This window comes from Narcine bancroftii, chromosome 8 (assembly GCF_036971445.1).
Source record: "Narcine bancroftii isolate sNarBan1 chromosome 8, sNarBan1.hap1, whole genome shotgun sequence".
Taxonomy (NCBI): Eukaryota; Metazoa; Chordata; class Chondrichthyes; order Torpediniformes; family Narcinidae; genus Narcine; species Narcine bancroftii.
This window is the reverse complement of record NC_091476.1, coordinates 162572174-162590398: the sequence shown is the minus strand read 5'-3', so window position 1 is coordinate 162590398 and position 18225 is coordinate 162572174. Positions and strand designations below refer to the sequence as shown.

At 39.3% G+C, this 18225-nt stretch overlaps 1 protein-coding gene across 3 annotated transcripts in view; it reads right to left on the bottom strand.

Annotated features, from left to right (window-relative positions):
- Nucleotides 1-18225, bottom strand: part of rhbdl2 (rhomboid, veinlet-like 2 (Drosophila)) — a 43573-nt gene that overhangs the window by 4233 nt on the left and 21115 nt on the right. For 2 of the 3 annotated variants that reach the window (XM_069895756.1, XM_069895755.1), the window contains exons 2-7: nt 17540-17756; nt 15939-16087; nt 15206-15318; nt 10763-10863; nt 4915-4975; nt 1748-1809 (exon numbers count right to left, since the gene is read on the bottom strand). In XM_069895756.1, coding sequence (XP_069751857.1) covers nt 1748-1809; nt 4915-4975; nt 10763-10863; nt 15206-15318; nt 15939-16087; nt 17540-17746 — 693 coding nt within the window. In that variant the 5' untranslated portion in view covers nt 17747-17756. The remainder of the gene's footprint in view (nt 1-1747; nt 1810-4914; nt 4976-10762; nt 10864-15205; nt 15319-15938; nt 16088-17539; nt 17757-18225) is intronic. The other variant, XM_069895757.1, reaches the window with a different exon arrangement.

Below are 18225 nucleotides of genomic sequence, written 5' to 3'. Positions count from 1 at the left end.
TCAAATCACTAATATACATCAGTTCTTAATATTCTGGATCATGCATCTTGCAAGAAAACAAGCATCGTAGTTATGGCATTGTAATACTGAGCACTTTATAAATCAAAACAGATAACATCATCGCCCATTAAACATTTTATAATAAGCAAAAAATCGTCCAAATGTCAAAATGGCCCGAAAGATCCTTCTTCACATGCAACAACAATCCAGCTCAAAATAATGGGATGAAGGTTGCTTCTATCAGAATATATGGGGAAATTTGTTTACAATGTCTCTGTTATTCAGGTAGCAGACAGCAGGAGCACACAAGCTGATGCTAAGGATTTACATGATTTAGTATACAATTGAGAATTTATGTAATTTTTTAAAAGAGGTTAGTGGCAGCTCCAAATGGTCACACAGGACCTGATATTTAAATACTGCTCTGGTAAGATAAAGAAGTATGACCCCCCCCCCCCACCTTATGGGTATTTAACCACCCATCACTATGCTGGAAATGTCTCCCTTACATCAACCATGCATCAGTCTATCACAATCTCCCCTTACATTATTCATTCAAGCATCCGCTGTTGTTACAATTATGACTCTGGTGAGATGTCATTACACCACTAGGCCACCACGGGTCATCCCAGTGACCTTGTCTAGAAAGCAGTCCAAAGCTACAGTCTAGCCTTCCAGGTTTGTCTTGCAGAGACCTGTTAGTGTAATGACTTTGCTGCCACACCAAATGGATCCATACTTTAGGCTGCATGAGCTATAACTCTACAAAACAAAAACAAGATCATCAGGAAATGATTTCTCTTGTGGGTGCAATCAGGACGAGGTACCTTAAAACATATCAGCAAGTTTTGGAGAAACATCTTTACCTAGAGAATGGTAGGAATGCAGAACCTGCTACCACCAGGAGTGGACGAGGTGAAAAATACAGATGCATTCAGGGGGAAGCTGGAGAAGCACATGAGGAAGAAATGAATCAAAGCTGTTTGGACTTAAATGGCAGTTGGGGGAGGGGGGATGTGGTGGAACAGAGGGCACCCACACTGGCATGGGTCTTTAGAAACAAATAGCTCAGTTCTATGCTGAAAGTACTTTGACGCCTCGGCTTAATTTATTAAATATGAATAGGAGCCGCATTATAGTATTTTTTTTTAAAGAGAAAAGAAGGCATGCCTTTGATAGATGTTTTCTTCCAGATATTTTGCATGGCTAAATAGAAAACAAATATTGATGGGTGATATGAAGCACATGCAGGAATGGACTGGAATATCCTACATGTGATAGTCATGAATTTTCCAATCACTGGAAAGTTGTCGAATGACGATAGGCTTTGCCATTGGCCAATTTATGCTCAGCACCCCAAAGAGCAAATCGATGAGATGTTCTAATAACAATGATGGAGAAATTTATATTGTCCTAAACAATGGAGCAACATTTCGGATTATTAATATGTCTTTGTTAGATGGAAGGAGCTATGCTCAAAATGTTTCATTTCAAGGATGATGTCCTTTTAGTGCTGAACATCCTAGCCCTGACCCTCCTGGGGTAACAGCAAAGAAGTCGAGGTTGCATCTCAATTTTCAACACCAGCACTTAAACCAGCACGATCTGTTATTAATTCATAATCATTATATGTTACCAAGAACTAGTTAGTTTGGTGTTAGATAAATTTGGGATTTGGTTTAATCCTTGGGGAAAGTCATTAAATGATATCATTATTGAGATTTTAATAAACGCTAATGATACTTACACGGAAGCCACTTCCTGCAACAAGGAATCTTCTGTAAAGGGCAAAGCCCACATCAGTGCCCACTGAAAAAAAACCATTTCTATTATCTTCATTTTATCCTGCATTATACTAAATAAGCAAGAAATGATGAACAATAAATGACATGAAGTATTTCAAAACTAGTGCCTTGAAATCTGGACATAGAATGTAGATATTTTATTTCTGTTAGCAGGAGGTTTCATTGTCAAAGGGACCTTCTTCCATTGAACCGGAAGTCATTCTTGAGAGAAATGTTAAAATTACTCAACCTTGCTGAGCACGGAATTGTACATTAGGAATAGAACAAATAGATGGAATGTGAGGAGAAGTGCATTCCATGTCTCAAACGGTGCATAATAGCAGGGGTGAGTGGGGAGAGATGCCAGTTTTCTGCAAAACAGCCAGGCAGTCCAATTCTATTGCACAAGGCTTTTCCACCAAGAAAGTAGAGCTAGTTGGTCTCAGTTTACAGGAGTGGTTGAGCAGCTTTTGCAAGGAGAGAGAACACATGGAGCTGGATCAGACCTTGGGTGAAGGTGGAGAGGGTTAGAATCATTGGATATCAGAGGATGGAACAACATTATAAAATGAGTATATTGGAAGAGCAGGTACTGGCTAAGGGTGCAGTGGAAGTGGGCACCTCAGATTTTGTGCTCATGGAACAAGAAAGCATGGTTCCTCTTTACTTGTGCCATTATTGGCCTCAATTCTCCCATTTAGTGAGAGTATCCCCATCACCCTGGCAATGTGACACAGTTAGCCCAATGCTGTTATAGAGCCAGCAATTGGGACCGGGGTTTGAATCCCACACTGTCTGTGAGAAGATTGTACTCCTTGTCTTACTCCTTGCCCCGTGTCTGTGTGGATTTCCTCCAGGCACTCTGGTTTCCTCCCACAATTCAAAACCTACTGGGGTCATAGGTAAAATTGGGTGTAATTGGGTGGCACAGCCTCATGGGCCAAAAGGACTTGTTACTGTGCAATATGTTTACATTTTAAAATGCTGTCTTCTACCTGCTACCTTCAGACAGAATATACAGAAGCTCAAAGTCCAGCCCTTCTTGGTTCAAGAACAGTTCTTTTTTCAATTGTTATGCCCTAACCATAAACTATTCCAAGTCTACTAAAGACTTCTTAGAAAGGATAGGCATTGTTGTACCTCATTCACAGTTGTCGCGATGTGCTGGCTCCAGGAGAGATCTTCTGATCATATGGACTCTCAGGAGCTTGAAGGTATTAATCCTCTCCACCTCCATCCCATCAATCCAGACAGGTGCATGGCCCCTCACCTTCCCCTTCCTAAAGTCATGATGGAATGGTGAAGCGGACTCGATGGGCTGAATAGCCTACTTTTGCTCCTATGTCTTGTGGTCTCATAGTTTTAGTGATGTTGAAAGTTTTGAGACCAAGACATCCCATAGATGTGAGGCACTGTCCAAGAAGGCAAGCCAACACCATGAAGGACCCTCATCACTATGGTCACAACCTTTTCTCACTCGTACCTTCAGATAGCAGGTACAGATATCTGAAGACCAGCACCTCTAGGTTCAAGAACAGTTTCTTTCCAATAGCTATCAGATTCTCACACCTTCCATTGTTATACTGTTCAGGGTCTGCTCCGGCACCACAAAAAGGACCTCTGCACTATTGTACACCATTTGTAACTATGAATATTTATCATCTACCTTTTATACTCATTACCTCTTTTTAGTTTGATACCATTGTAGTTGTTTACTATTGTTTTATGAAATACCTGTTCGGCTGCATCAAGAATTTTAGTGCATATGCACATCGTACAGTTTATATGACAATAAATTCACGATCAAAGATCTGTCTGCAGCACTGACATATTTTGCAGTCAGCCAAATGTAAAGGTTTTTTTTTTCTCTTCCTTCTACATTAATTTTTTTCCCCCTCTTATTTTGTGTTAATTACACTGAAATTGTTAGTGTGTTTCACATGCCTGGGAAGCTGCAGCAAGTGAGACTTTCATTGCATCTGTGCATTATACTTGTGTGTATGACAATAAACTCTTCCATCATTTAACTCTTCCATTCACAACATGGCAGAAGTATTTCCAGCCATTCTCAATGGGGCCCCGAAGTGGTTATATGGTTAGAAGTGCACTGTGACCCCTCCATTCTCAACAGTCCCGCCCTGGGGCCCACGGCACAATTAAGTAAAAGCCTTGTTTTCTTTTCACCTCACGTAATGTGATTTTTTAAAAATGTAGAGTACAGGAGAGAAGTATGGAAGAAACCGAAACATGAGGGGGTCCATAAACTTGGATCAGAGACCTGGGGGTGGGGGTGGTGGGGGGGGGTTGCATAGCCGAAAAAAGGTTGACAGTGGTTGTTCTAGACATGATGTCAAGATATGCTGGTCATGTGATGTGATGCACATGGCTGGCAATGTTTTGTTTATGGAATATTGTACGTTTGGAAGTGCTCAACCCACGGAGATTCGGGCCTCAGATTATCAGTCATGTAGAACAACCAGAAAGACTTTCTTGACCTAATGTCCATCATTCTTTTCTTTTAGAAGCAGGACATGGGGCATTGCTCATAAAGTGAGTCTTTTTCTGAACTGCTGCATCTGTGGCAAAGAACAGAGACTAATTGCAGGATTGAAAAACGGTGTCAAGGAAGTTTTTGCAAGGTTTAGCTGGGCTGTTATCATCAGTGCATTTCGTGGACGGTAAACATCCTAGCTACCAATTTCACAGGAATGACAGCTCAAAATGAAGACTGAGGTGTTGAGCTTCTTGAGAGTTGTTGGAGCTGCATTTATCCAGAAAGTGAAGAGTATTCCATCATGCTCCTGACTTGTGCCTTGGTGATGGAGGAAAGGAAGTCGATGCCAAAGTGAATCACTCACAGCGGGATATCCTGCCTTGTAATGCCTTAGCATTTATGGCAAAGGTCACTTAATCCGTATTTGATAGGATGTCAAAGACAGAACTCTCGAACAGCACTGTAGCACTACATAAAGCCACAAAGGATCTTTAACTGACATTCTTTAACTATCTGGCAGCTGATAACTACACCAGCCTTATGATGGTGATGCTGGGTGGGTTTCAGGGAGAGTAGTATTGAGTGAGTGGACCTCAACAACACAATACAATAATTTTAAAAAAAAGGAATACTTACCTATAATCAAAATAAAGGCCAATCTGAAAATACCAAATAGTGGCACCATTTGTTTAAAATTCTGAAATCACACAAATGAACTTATCAAAACTCTTAATTATTTTTAAGCATGAGACAGATTTTCTTTCTGAAAATAATATGCTGATTCTATTCATGTAACAAAGTAATTACCAATAATTACCTATATTTGATAGATCATTTCAGATGGTTCTAAAATATCTTTTTACAATATGATGATGTTTCAAGAGTTTTCCAACCAGAGGAGAGTAAAGAGTGTGGGGTTATGCAACTGATGTTGGTCGACTTGCTGCTTTCGCATCAAAATCTCCTACTACTCTGGTAAGCAGCATATTCTGCCACATCACATTACACCCTTGACAAAGGTCGACAGCTTCATTATCTAACTGCTGAAGCCATTTTCCATTAACAAGTCCTGAAACGCTTGTTTAGTAACAGATTCTCAGAACTTGCCTTGATTAAAAGTCACTGCACCTTGCTGTAAAATTCAAGTACTTAAAGATTAATCAGCTCAGCAGCAATTTTGCCATAGAACATTAGTCTTTTGCAAGCACAGTTGGTTAATTGGAGAGCTTGGTAAATTACAGATTCTCTACACATTTATTAAATGCCATGGTTATACTCTCACAGGGCATTGGACATATTATGTATGACTGGTATCAAATTGTGGTTTGAGGATGAAATGGTTCCCATGCAGCATTTCCTGTCAAAACTCTTTCATCCTCAGTGAAAAGGAAGTGCTCTTTAAATGTTTTTCCTTTACTGTTTCTATTGAATTTTTGGCCAACTTGCATGTTTCTTTAACAGATTTCAGCTGCAGCTTTGATTGAGAGTGCTGTTATAACAGAATTTTATTAATACATTCCAATCTCTTTCATATCTTCAATGATATTCGACATATCTGACATGGACAGTGTAGATTCATACTGAGAAATACCAGAGAGTTCGGCTTAATTAACTTTCAAAGCAAGCCCCAAGGCTGGTTAATAGCACCTGATTCCAATAAAATGTACTTTCATTTATCCGTTCTAATTAAGAGGAGTATACCCTGAACATTAACTTGATGGAAGCTGTCTGATTGGCCGAGACCTTCTGGCATTTTCTATTTTTCCTTTACTGTATGATGGTCTGCATTGGATAATAACTTATTAAACATTCAGTACTTTGCTTTGTTTAGATCAGCTTTGCTTTCTTCACAGCTGGATTATTGCAGTCAATCAGTGGCTGCATGGTAGGCAAGATGATCCTCAGAGGGCTTGACATTGCTTTCATAATATCCGTAAAGTATTGAAACTTAGTTTCTTAATTTTCAGTCAATGATGTGTGCCAGAATTGACATGGTTGGATAGAGAGTTTTCCATAGATATGTACAGGAATCGAATTTCACCTTACGTATGTGTGATTTGATAAATAAAAAGATACATGTACAGCCTTAAAACATAATATTGGTACAAAATTAAATCATTATTAACATGTGTCATACCGTAATAATAACATATGTCAGTACAACATACAAGCAATATCAATGAGCTACTGATTGCATCCATTGTTAGTTGATGTTTTGGGTCAGGAGCCTTCATCGAGACTGAGTATGTCGGTTCATACCTTTCCCACTTATAGTAATGCCCAGTGAGAGTCTGCAGCAGTGGTTCTCAATCTTTTTCTTTCCACTCACATACCACTTTAAGTATTCCCTATGCCATTCATCAGTGCTCTGATTAGTAAGGGATTGCTTAAGGTGGGATGTGGGCGAAAAGAAAAAGTTTGAAAACCACTGTTTTAATCATACCTAATTGACTCATTATATGTACGGTTTCATCACTCCAAAGGAAATGACCAATGACAATTGTTCTCAAGCAAAACATTTCAGTAGCAATTAGGTCGAGAGCAGTGATTCTCAACCTTCCTTTCCCACTCCCGTCCCACCTTAAGCAATCCCTTACTAGTCACAGAGCACTGATGGTTTAGGGAATACTTAAAGTGGGATGGGAGTGGAAAGGAAAAGGTTGAGAACCACTGATCTACAGGTTAAGAGTAGAAAAAAAGTAAAAGGTGGAAAGGAAGTTACTCAGGAAGGTTTAACGTGTTTCCATTCTCTACAGCCTCAGAATTATCATATTTGACAGCATATAGGACCACTGTTTTTTTCCAAAAATATCACCCCAAAAACCACCCCGGGTCCTATACGTGAAGGTGAAATTTTGGTGCTGCCATTTTGGACTGCTCCCCAGCTTCAAGAAGCCCTTCCTTCGGGTGGCCCATGCTTTCCAGAGTCGCGCCGCCGTTCACTTCCCCGGTAAAAAGGCTCTCTCTCTCCCTCCTTTCCGCCCACCCATATGCGTGCATTCGCTCTATCCCTCCCTCCCTCCTGCTCGCTCACTCTCTCCCACAGTGCTCCGAAGGGAGCGCTGGGCTTCGATGATTAGGCTTTGTTCAATGAGCATGGACACCCCTGAGCAAATTGAATGAGGCGTGGGGGCAGGTGGCAGTGAACAAGCCTGCCAAGCTCAGCTCAACAGGCCACTCGCTCACTGTCACCCGCCTCAGGTCTCATTCAATCTTTTCGGGGGGGGAGGGGGTGCTCGTTGAACAAAGGCTCAGTACTCTCCTCAAAGCAAGTGCTCCCCGCGATGGTGGGCCTGGGCCCTGCCCATTGCCCTGGCTTCTCTCCCTCCCTCCCACCCTCACATGCCCACAGGTCCCAGCATGCCTGTCAATCAGTCAGCGTTTGTTCGATGGGTGGGAAGCAGCCTGAGCCTCGGCCTGCGATTGGCAGGAGGACCTGTGATTGCTGTTGCTCATGTGCAAAAAGGCTTCAGCATCTCCGCCATGCAAGGCTGGAGGGTTTCCATCGAGGTGAGTGAAGGTAAATATACCAAAACAAATTTTTCCTGAAATCTCATGCTAAAAATGGGAGGTGGGGGGGTCCCTATATGCCAGTGGGTCCTATATGCCGTCAAATACGGTAAACTTTCACATATATCATTGATAAATATTCCATTTACAGAATGTAACTGTTTCACGTACATCAGTGATAAATTTGCCAGTTATTAAGAGCTTTATGACATTGAATGCAGTTGCTGACATTCAGCTCAGAATTATCCAGCAGCGTTTTGCCATTGTTTAATTTTGTGTTAGAAATATCCTCAATACCCAAGTTTCTGGGTTAACCTGATATGCCCAATGAGGCCGGGAAGGGTCTGAGTCTGATACCAATTTTACATCTCGGCATTCAACTAATATTCTAGTCAAGTAGGTTATGGTAAAGTCAGGGACTTGAAGAAACAGAAAGAGCTGTTGTTACAAAATGATAATTTTCTTGCACAGTTAGAAATGCAACACCCATTTTTGGAAGGGTCATGAGTTCTCAGACCCCCACCTATGAGTACTGTGGATTTCTCAGAATGATAATATTGTAACAACAGCAAGAGCTACTATTCTCTTTTACAGAGTTCCCATCCAATCTTCTTTGTATATGAAAAATGGACATTCTTTAGAGTCATTGGTTTTGTAAGATACACCATAGTCTCCATCTTACGACCATAATTGGGTCCAAGGGATCGGTCATATCTCAAAATGGATGCAAGTCGAAAGTTTGTCCACACACATGGAGTACTATCTTAAAGCAAACTTTTTAATCAAATCTTTTTTTCATCGTAGATTTTTGTTTCATGTGACAAACTATAACAGGGAAAAAAGGCAAGTGAGAGCCAAAATATGTGTTCTTACCTTGTGGTCAGCGTCCCGGGGTCCAAAGGCTGGGCACGGCCATCTTGATTCCTGTGCGCATGCGTGAGTCTTCAGTTGGCGGTTGTGTGGTGGGTTCGCATATTGGAGTTCGGTTAGCGCATGCATGAGAGTTAAGGACGCAAATTCAATATCATCAGGGCACTTCACTCTTGCGCATGCGCCAGCTGATCTCCAATACGTGAACTAACCATGCATGTGCCAACTGAACACTCATGCATGCGCACAGGAATCAAGATGGCTATGCCCAGCTTATGGCCCCTGGGACGCCAACTCACAAGGTAAGTACACACATTTTGGCTTTTAAATGCCACGTAATCCTGTTATAGTTTATCAAATATAACATAAAGCATGTAAATTTTATATTTTTTCTTATTTTTTTTTTAAGTTCGATTGTATGTGCGGATGGATGTATGTTGAGTAGTTCACAAGTCGGGGAGTACCTGTATAACAAAAAAAACCTCAAAGTAGAGCTCGAATTAAAGTTAAAAGAACATAGACACTTTGGCATAAAATTAGGGATTTTCTCCAAAATTTGTTTAAAATTCAATTTTTATTAGATCCTAAAAAATTTTTGTTGGGTTATATTGTTCATTTATGGTCTTGGGGTTAGATAAGTTTCAGACAGCATTTTTACGTTTAGCATTGGCAGTAACGCGTTGTGTCATGACTTCCTGGAAAGAAGATGAGATAAATATAAATCTTTGGCGTAATGAGTTGAGGTCCTGTATTTATATTATAACCATATAACCATTTACGGAGCAGAAACAGGCCATGTTGGCCTTTCGAGTCCGCACCGGTTCACTGATTTTGTGCACCCTCTTCAGGCGTTGGTCCCGGTAGATCTTCATTCAATAATGATGGGCGAATTCAATGCAGGTGGAATCAGCCAACAGTTTAATTGAGAAAATAACATATAATTTGCATGATAATTATGATTTTTTTTTGTTAAGATGTGGTCGCCTTATTTGAAATGTATGAATTTAGTAATATCTTAAACTGCTGTATGTATTTTTTTCTATTTTTTAATGCTTCCCTTGTGGGGTCTGTTGAGGATGGGAGGAGGGGGTGGGATAGTTGTAGTTGTCATTTTTATATTATGGATTTTGTAAAAGTTTTTATTTTGAAAATATTAAATAAAGTTTTTTTTAAAAAAGAGAACATCGACACCTCAGTTCGTGCATCCCATGATGTAAACATATGTATCTGTTTCAAGTTCTAATTCTTTTTATACAAAATTTCAGCCAGGAAGGAAGAATGTGAAATATTAGATACGAGAGAGTGAAATAAATAATGAGAGATCCAAGAGCATTAAAATGGAATTAATTACCAGATTAGTTAAAATGTACTAGAGAATTGAAGGAAAATTAGTGAAAGCTCTAACCATGATTTCCTAATTCTCTGGCTGAAGGTAGGGTGTCATAGAATTTTGGAACAAAAGAGGCTAAGTGGGCATTTAATCAAGGTGTTTTCTGAGTGTGGACAGAAAGAAATCATTAGATAGAAAATCTAAATTCAAGATAATTGGGAAAGTTAAGGCCAGTTCTGGCTTTATACCAGACTGTACAATAAAAGACTGACACCCCACCCCCACCCCCCCTCCCCCACCCCACCAGGATATCCATATGTGGTTTATCTTCGTGAGAGATGGAGGAAATTCATAAACAGTATGATGTAAAATGAAAAGATGTAATGGAAGCATTATATCATGAGATATAATGAAACATACTTCACAAATATAAATAGATTGAAAATATCATGCAAAAGAATATATTGTAATTATTTTTACAGTCATCATGCCTCAATTACAAGCAAGAGATGTACTTTAAAAGTATTGCAGGCTTACTGTTATTTAAATAATACTTCTCCTTCAACCACAAAATAATTCTGACATGGAGTGGGCAGATAATTGAAAGAAAAAAGTTAATAGTGAAAAAAAACTTTAGACAGAACGTACCAGTGTCAATTTAAGATATATTTTTTTAAAAAAGATTCAGTCAAAGCATTTTCTCTACCAAGCTCAACACACACCAAGCCCACAATACATTTCACAGCATTTTTTGGGATAAATGTAACAACTTACCACTATTACATTCATAAAGTAGCCTCCCATTAGGGCATAGCCTCCTCCTGATGCTCCAACCAGACTAAGCAAGGGATCAAATATTGAGCTAGCCAATGACCCTACAAAAAAAAACAAGGGATAACTTCCCCTGCCCAACTTTAAGATGCCCAGCAGGTGGTCCAGTACATTTTAATTCCAAAAACGGTCTTATTTTTGTTCAAAGAGACAACCAAATTATTAATATTAAATCCCACAGTTGCAATACCTGAAAAGAAAATATGTCTCATTTAATCTTTAGACTTGAATAATTACTAGTCATTTAAAATGTATTCGTGGATTTTTTAACTTTTGTTTTCTTTGAAGTTTTGGACAGATCATAGACAAGCTAATTTCTTGACAAAGTTCTAGTTCTTCATACCAGCCTTACCCTGATCATATATGCAGGTATTCGGAAGTACTTTCCATGAAGAGTGAGAGAATCTCCTTAGATTCTCTACTTGGTCAGATGAGAGTTAAATACGGGTATAAGGGTTAAAATGACTTGCAAATATATTTTGAAAGAAGCCTGTGAATATTGTTTACGAATTCCATGAGGGTTTCCTGGTAACAGCCAACTTCAAGGTTGTGGCTGGCTTTTGCATGTTTAAGATAAACATTCAGTTTTGAGCTTTCCTTTGTTTTGTGAGAAAGATGGATACCCTCTGAATAATTCTTTTGCCTGTTTTATTGACTGTTATAATCATTGTTTTAAGTATCATTTTCATTGTTTTATCAGAGTTTTAATTGTATAAGTTTTAATAAATTGTGAAAAACTCAATGCAACTTTAGTATGACTTTTTATTGAACGAGTCAGAAACAATGGCACTCTAATTTTTCCAAGCAAGGAAAATAATCACAATAACAGGTGCTCCTCAACTTACGATGGGGTTGCATTGTAGCAAACCCATCATAAGTCAAAGAAAATTAAATTCTGAATACCTTTATTCCACACTGATAAAAAAAATTAATGTACACAGCTGAAAGCACACTGGGCATGAAGAATGAAGCATTGCAAGCATGGTTGAGTCAGCAACGCGAGAAAGAATGCTATACGATAGTCTCGAGAGAGAGAGAGTAGTGCGTATCGCAAGCGCAGGAACAGATCGGAATTCAAAATTGAAAGTACGGATACAAAACATCGTAACTTTGAAAAATCATAAGTCAGACCATTATAAGTGGCACCTGCAGAAAAAGGTATTCTAATCGGACTAAAGGGAGGGGTGGGGGGGTATCTGGAAATTTATCTGTAGTGGATTGCAGTGGCACATAATGGAATTTTGAAGTTAATGTTAGTGCCATTGAGAATATACTGAATTGATGATATAATGAATGTAGAAAGATATAGAACCATAGAACATTACAGCACAGAAACAGGCCTCTTCAGCCCTTTGAGACTGCACTGAACTATTTTTTTTGTTTGCCTAGATTCATTTATGTAAAATGTTTATGTACTACATATGTTATGGATAAAATATATTTTTTAGATTATTTTTAATGTGAGACCCAAGCCTCTGGATGGTTTTATTGAGTTTAAAGACCCTGCACTACATTGATCAAAGCTAGAGCAATCAAATGCTCTATGCATCCAAATAATTGTTAATACGTTCAAACACTTTACATTATGATTGAATAATCCCAGAGTTAAAATGATGTGCTTTATATAATCACACCCATTCCTATTATGTAATCCTGTCAACTATAGGAAATGAACCATCTGGCTTATATTGTGATCTGCCTACTGGACAGATTTCCAGAGGTAATTGTGATAAATGTGCCAATCAATGTGACACCTGCCACGAATGTGGCACACCATATTGGAAGCACAGTTGGAAATGCAAAAGAGAGGTGATGAGGCTTACTTCAAGCAGTGGTTTTCAAACTACCCCCAAACTCTCATAGCCATAAGTGCTCTGTGATTAGCTAGGGATTGTTTAAGATGGTACGTGAGTGGGAAGAGAAGGTTGAGAATCACCATTCTAGACCAATTGTTGCTGAAATATTTTGCTTGAGAAAAATTGTCATTGGCCCATTTCCTTTGGAGCTATGAAACCCTGCACATAACGAGTCAATCCGGTACAATTAAAACAGTGGTTTTCAAACTTTTTCTTTCCATTCACATACCACCCTAAGCAATTCCTTACTATCCACTTATGGCAGAGGGATGCTTAGGGTGGAATGTGAGTTTAGGGTGGCAATTTGAAAACCATTGCTTTAAAAATAAATGAAAAAGGAGCCCTATGAAATTGCAACATGTGTGGCTTATGGCAGTAGAGTAGGATCAGGACATTACTCTGCAAAACTAGTTCTTCCAGGGTTTGATTTTGTAATCCCAAACAAGTTTGGAACAGTGATGTGTGAAGTGGTGTATGGAAAAAGGAATTATATTACAAACTGAGAGGGGACTTCATCGAGGTATTTAAAAATATGAAAGGAATTGATAGACTTGACATAAACAGACTCTTTCCCCTGAGGCAGGGGAGGTTGGAACAAGAGGCCATGAGTTAAGGGTAAGGGGCCAACACTTTAGGAGAAATATTAGAAGTGGCTTTTTCACTCAGCAAGTGGTGGCGGAATGGAATGATCTTCTGAATGAGATAGTTGTGGCAGGTTCCCTTCTGTCATTTAAGAGAAGGTGGTATGTGTACATGGAGGTGAGGGTTATTGGCGGAGAGCGGGAGGTTTGAGCTTGAGGAGTCATTCTAGTGAACCGGTGCGGACTCGAAAGGCCGACATGGCCTGTTTCCGCTCTGTAAATGGTTATATGGTTAAAAAGATGGTGAAAAGTACTGCTCATGACATGAACCAGCAAGTGACAGCAGATACGTTTACTACTTATAAACCTTCAGCCAGACTTTTCTGGCTACCTGATTTCCCCTTTTCTTTCAAAAGCAGCTCATTCCTCATTTCAAAGCCTATAATGTGCATCAGTCTACAAAGCGTGCCAATCAGTGTGACACCTGCCACAAATGTGCATCCCTGATACAGAGGTAGAACAGTATAGCACAGAAACAGGCCCTTCAGCCCACAATGTCTGTGCCAACCATGATCCCAAGCTAACTAATCTAATCTGCCTGCATACGATTTGTATCCCTCCACCCACTGCCTGTTTATTTTTTTTTTAAATTTAGGCATGCAGCACGGTAACAGGTCATTTCGGCCACCCAATTTACACCCAATTAACCTAAGCCCTTGTTCAGTGGAAGGAAATCGGAGTCCCCGGGGAAAATCCACATAGACACGGGGAGAACATATAAACTCCTTACAGACAGCATGGTATTCGTACCCCAGTTCCAATCACTAGCGCTATAAAGGTGTTGCACTAACCACTACACCAACCGTGTCTATCTAAATGCCTCTTAAAAACTGCATTGCCTTTGGCATCATGTACTGGGCATCTAACGCTCTCTGTGTAAAAAAAAAAGACACTTTGCAAATCGCCTTTAAATTTTTCCCTTGCAGACTGGAGAAAGGACACTAACTATCCTATCTAGTCCTCTCACACTTACCATGTCACCACTCAGCCTCAAAACCTCCAAAGAAAACAATCTAAGTTTGTTCAACCTCTCTTTATTACTCATACTCTCTTATCCAGGCAACAAGTTCTTCTGTATATTCTTCAAAGCATCCACTTCCTTTTTGTTATATGGTGACTAGAACTACACAACGCACCAAATGTGGCCAAAGCAAGTCCCTCGACCATCAGACTCTTGAGCTCCTCATTGAGAGACTCATTTAAGGATTCTTACTTTTTGCTTATCACTGAAGATTTATTTTCTGTTTTTTGCACAGTCATTCTGTTTACATTTCTTGAACTTTTGTATACCTTTCTTTCTTTTGTATATATTTCTTTCTTTTGAGTACAGTTAACAGTTACTGGTAATAAGAAATTCTGCCTGGCCCACAGGAAGAGGGTGTATGTGACAATAAATTATAACTTTATCCAGTGGCAAATTTTATCCAGAGCCCCCTGACTATTAAAGGCAAGTGTGCCACGTGCCTTTTGTATCACCCTATCCACTTCTGTGGCCACTGTCAAAGAGTTATGGCCTTGCACCGCCAAGATCCCTCTGAACATCAGTGTTCCTTAGGGTCCTGCCATTTGCTGTAAATAGTACTGCTGAATGGCTGCAGCAACCCAGGTTCTGTCCTGGCTGCCAGTGCTATAACAGCATGGGATTCTCGGGGTGCTTTACCTTCCTCCCACATCCAAAGGCTCGCTGGCTGGTTAATTGACTCCTGTAAGTGATTCCCCCATTGTAGGTGGGTGGCAAAAGAATTTGGTGGAGTTGGTTGGCATGTGAAAATAGGGCCACAGGAAAATGTAGGGGTGCACAACTAATAACATTGCTCTCCATAGACTCATGGGCCAAGTGGCCACCTTCAATGTCATATGAGGATTCTGATACCAGAGTAGTAACTCACCTCCAATCACACCAGCGATATATACCAGGCCAACCCGATGTCCTTTGTGAACCATCTCCAGTGGGATTCCGAGAATAAGCTGCATCAGAAGGTTCCCTATTAAGTGTTGGACGCTGTCAATAATAATAAAAAAAAGAGTAAACAGATTGGACAAAGCAGTAATCACCCTGAGTCATCCTCCCTTATACTCTCATGTGGCCTGTCAACCATATTCATCCCTGGAAGTCTAAATGATTTAAAAAAAATCTCTTCAATCCTAGTGATGTTTGAAGTTTTTACACTAGCAAAATTTTATAGCTTCAAATCAAATTCTAATCCTAATATAAATAAAATAAGATAAATTTCATGTTTTCAGTACACAATACCCATGCAAAGCAATAATGCAATACAATAGTAAAGTGGAAACTGTGCACAGGATAGGCATGGGGATTGTAGTCAAATTATCAGACATATGATTTGGTAGTCTCTTGTTTGTGGAAATATAATATCAAAGCAAATATCCCCTAATTGGCTAATTATTGTTGGAGTTTCTTCTTTAAATCACAGTCCTTGTGAGCAAGTACACACAGGCAAGGTATATAATTCAGAAATTGTCACCACACCCTATTTATTTCTGTCATACAAAACTTTAAAACATGATTATGACACAGAGATATCTTAAGAAGTCAACATTGACATTTTCTGCACGTTAATATCTTTACAATTAAACAACCTTCATCAGATAAACCCTTACCCAGCATGCACCAGCATGTATGAAATAAATCTCCAGGCCTCCTGTCTCTTGTCAGGCCTGTAAATAAAGGGACTTTCCCGCATTCCTGTATCGAGGGTAATCCACTGCTTCTGAGGCATCCAGACAGCATAGTAAATAAAAATAGCCAGCTGAAAAATAAAAAGAGAATTCCACAATGGAAGGAAACAAAAGTTCTTCCAAGATGGGTATCTTAAGATACCACAGATTAGAATTGCTGTGCTCTCTGGTATTCACAAACTCCCAGAAAATATATGCTTGAGCAGAAATTGGCTTCTTGCAGAATTTGTTTTGAAAGCAAACCCTCTATGATTGCCTCTGGGCCAAACTTAGAATCAATGGATAAGGTCAACCAGCATTTGCAACCTTGAACAATCACCGATCAGAGCTCCAAAAGAGGACAAGCCGAATGTTCATAATGACTTCAATGCCAAAGCGAGAAAGAATATGAACATCTGGAAGAGAGTCTATGGCAGGGAAGGTATGGGGACCTAACTCTAATGGGGTCCTTCTCCTGACAAAATGGTTAGAAATCAGTTTTGTCATAACTAATATCCTGTTTCGTCAGAGAATGAAGTGCAGTGTCTCACAGGCATAGGTACCTACTAGATTATTTTGTCAATGAAGAAAAAAACCACAAGGATATCTGCATCACCCACAACTCAACAGGTGCTGACAACTGCTAAGGGCCCATAACCTAACCTGATCATCTAGAGAATTTGGCCCAACAGTGTGATAGCAACAGAAATGATGTAGCAGGAAAATTAGTGTCAAAGGACTCAGAGATCACATAAAGATCCAGTCATTTAATGCTCCACAGACAACCTGGCAATGCCCAACAAGAGCCGTGTAATGCCCACAGTGTCTGGCCTGTTCATGTCTATGGGCTTCTCCACCTGAAAACACCAGGAATAGTTTGATGAGAAAGGCCGACATGGCCTGTTTCCGCTCTGTAAATGGTTATATGGTTAAAAGAATGACCAGGAGATGCATGTGCTAAGAAATTATAAAGACAAGGCATTCTTGGTCTGGAAACACTGTTTTTTGATATTCGTACACCTCCAAGTACTGTATATTATGTGGTATGACCTTATATTAATTCCATGTTTTTATTACTCTATGAATTTAATTTCATAACTCATTTTTATCATTAGTCTCCCTTATTATGTAAAAATAAATTTTAAAAAGCTGAATGCTGCTATAGAGGATATAGTTCAGATCAAAATTTTTAGCTTATATTCCAAGTGTACGTTCATATCTCAAAACCTTGGTGTTCAGTTGAATGCATTTGATGGAGAGGAGTTTTATGGCATTTGCTTCTTTTACTTTTTCTAATCAGTCATTAATAACAGAACATCTCACTGCCTTTATATTTTATCTTAGAATATATGAACATATAAATATATATAAAGTACTGAAAAAAATGATCTTTCTAGTCATATCCCTGCATGGATTTGTAATATGTATTCTGAGGAAACAACCTCATTTGCTATTGGAAAAACAGATTTTTTTTCAATAGATATGTTCTTCTCAGTTACATTTAGGAGCTTAATATTGTAAAAGGTCATTATTGCAGACTCTACCTCAGCCAAACTTATGGAGATTATGAAAAGTGGTGGAGGGAGGCAATTTGCTCTTGCCAGGTAGCGACTCCTGATGTCTTCAGGAAGCATCCAATTAGACACAGTTGTGTGAAGCTTGTGACACCATGAGCAACATTGAGATGATTCCTTGGTCCCCTCTTCATTCTCATTTTCATTTTCTGCATGCCTGGGTTTCATCTCCATCATTCCAAGTTATCTGCTTAAAAAGGTCACATCAGGCAATTACAATGACATCAATAGCCAACAGTTCCAAATTACATTCCCAAGATCAGGCATATTATGCCCGGTTATAAAGTAGAAACTAGATCAGATAACTACTAGATGTTAAAAGCACCAACCATTGTTGAAAGTTTATCAAAGTTTTAATTGAGTTAACTTTTCTGCATAATTCCAGAATATTTTGTATTCTTTCCTAAATAAATTCAGAAGTCCATTTCCAGCCTGTCTGGGCAATTGTGATTTATGATGAGAAGAGTTATCAGGTCAGATCCAGAGATTAATAATGTCTTTCTTCTAATGTCCTACAGAGTGCAATCTCCCTTATCTATCTCCAGCTATGAGTATCCAAGCACATTCAGTTTTCCCCGTGTTTTCCCAAAGGACCTAAACAGGCCCTCTACTAGTTATTTTCTACATGATGCTCCTTGGTAATATAATTTTGATGC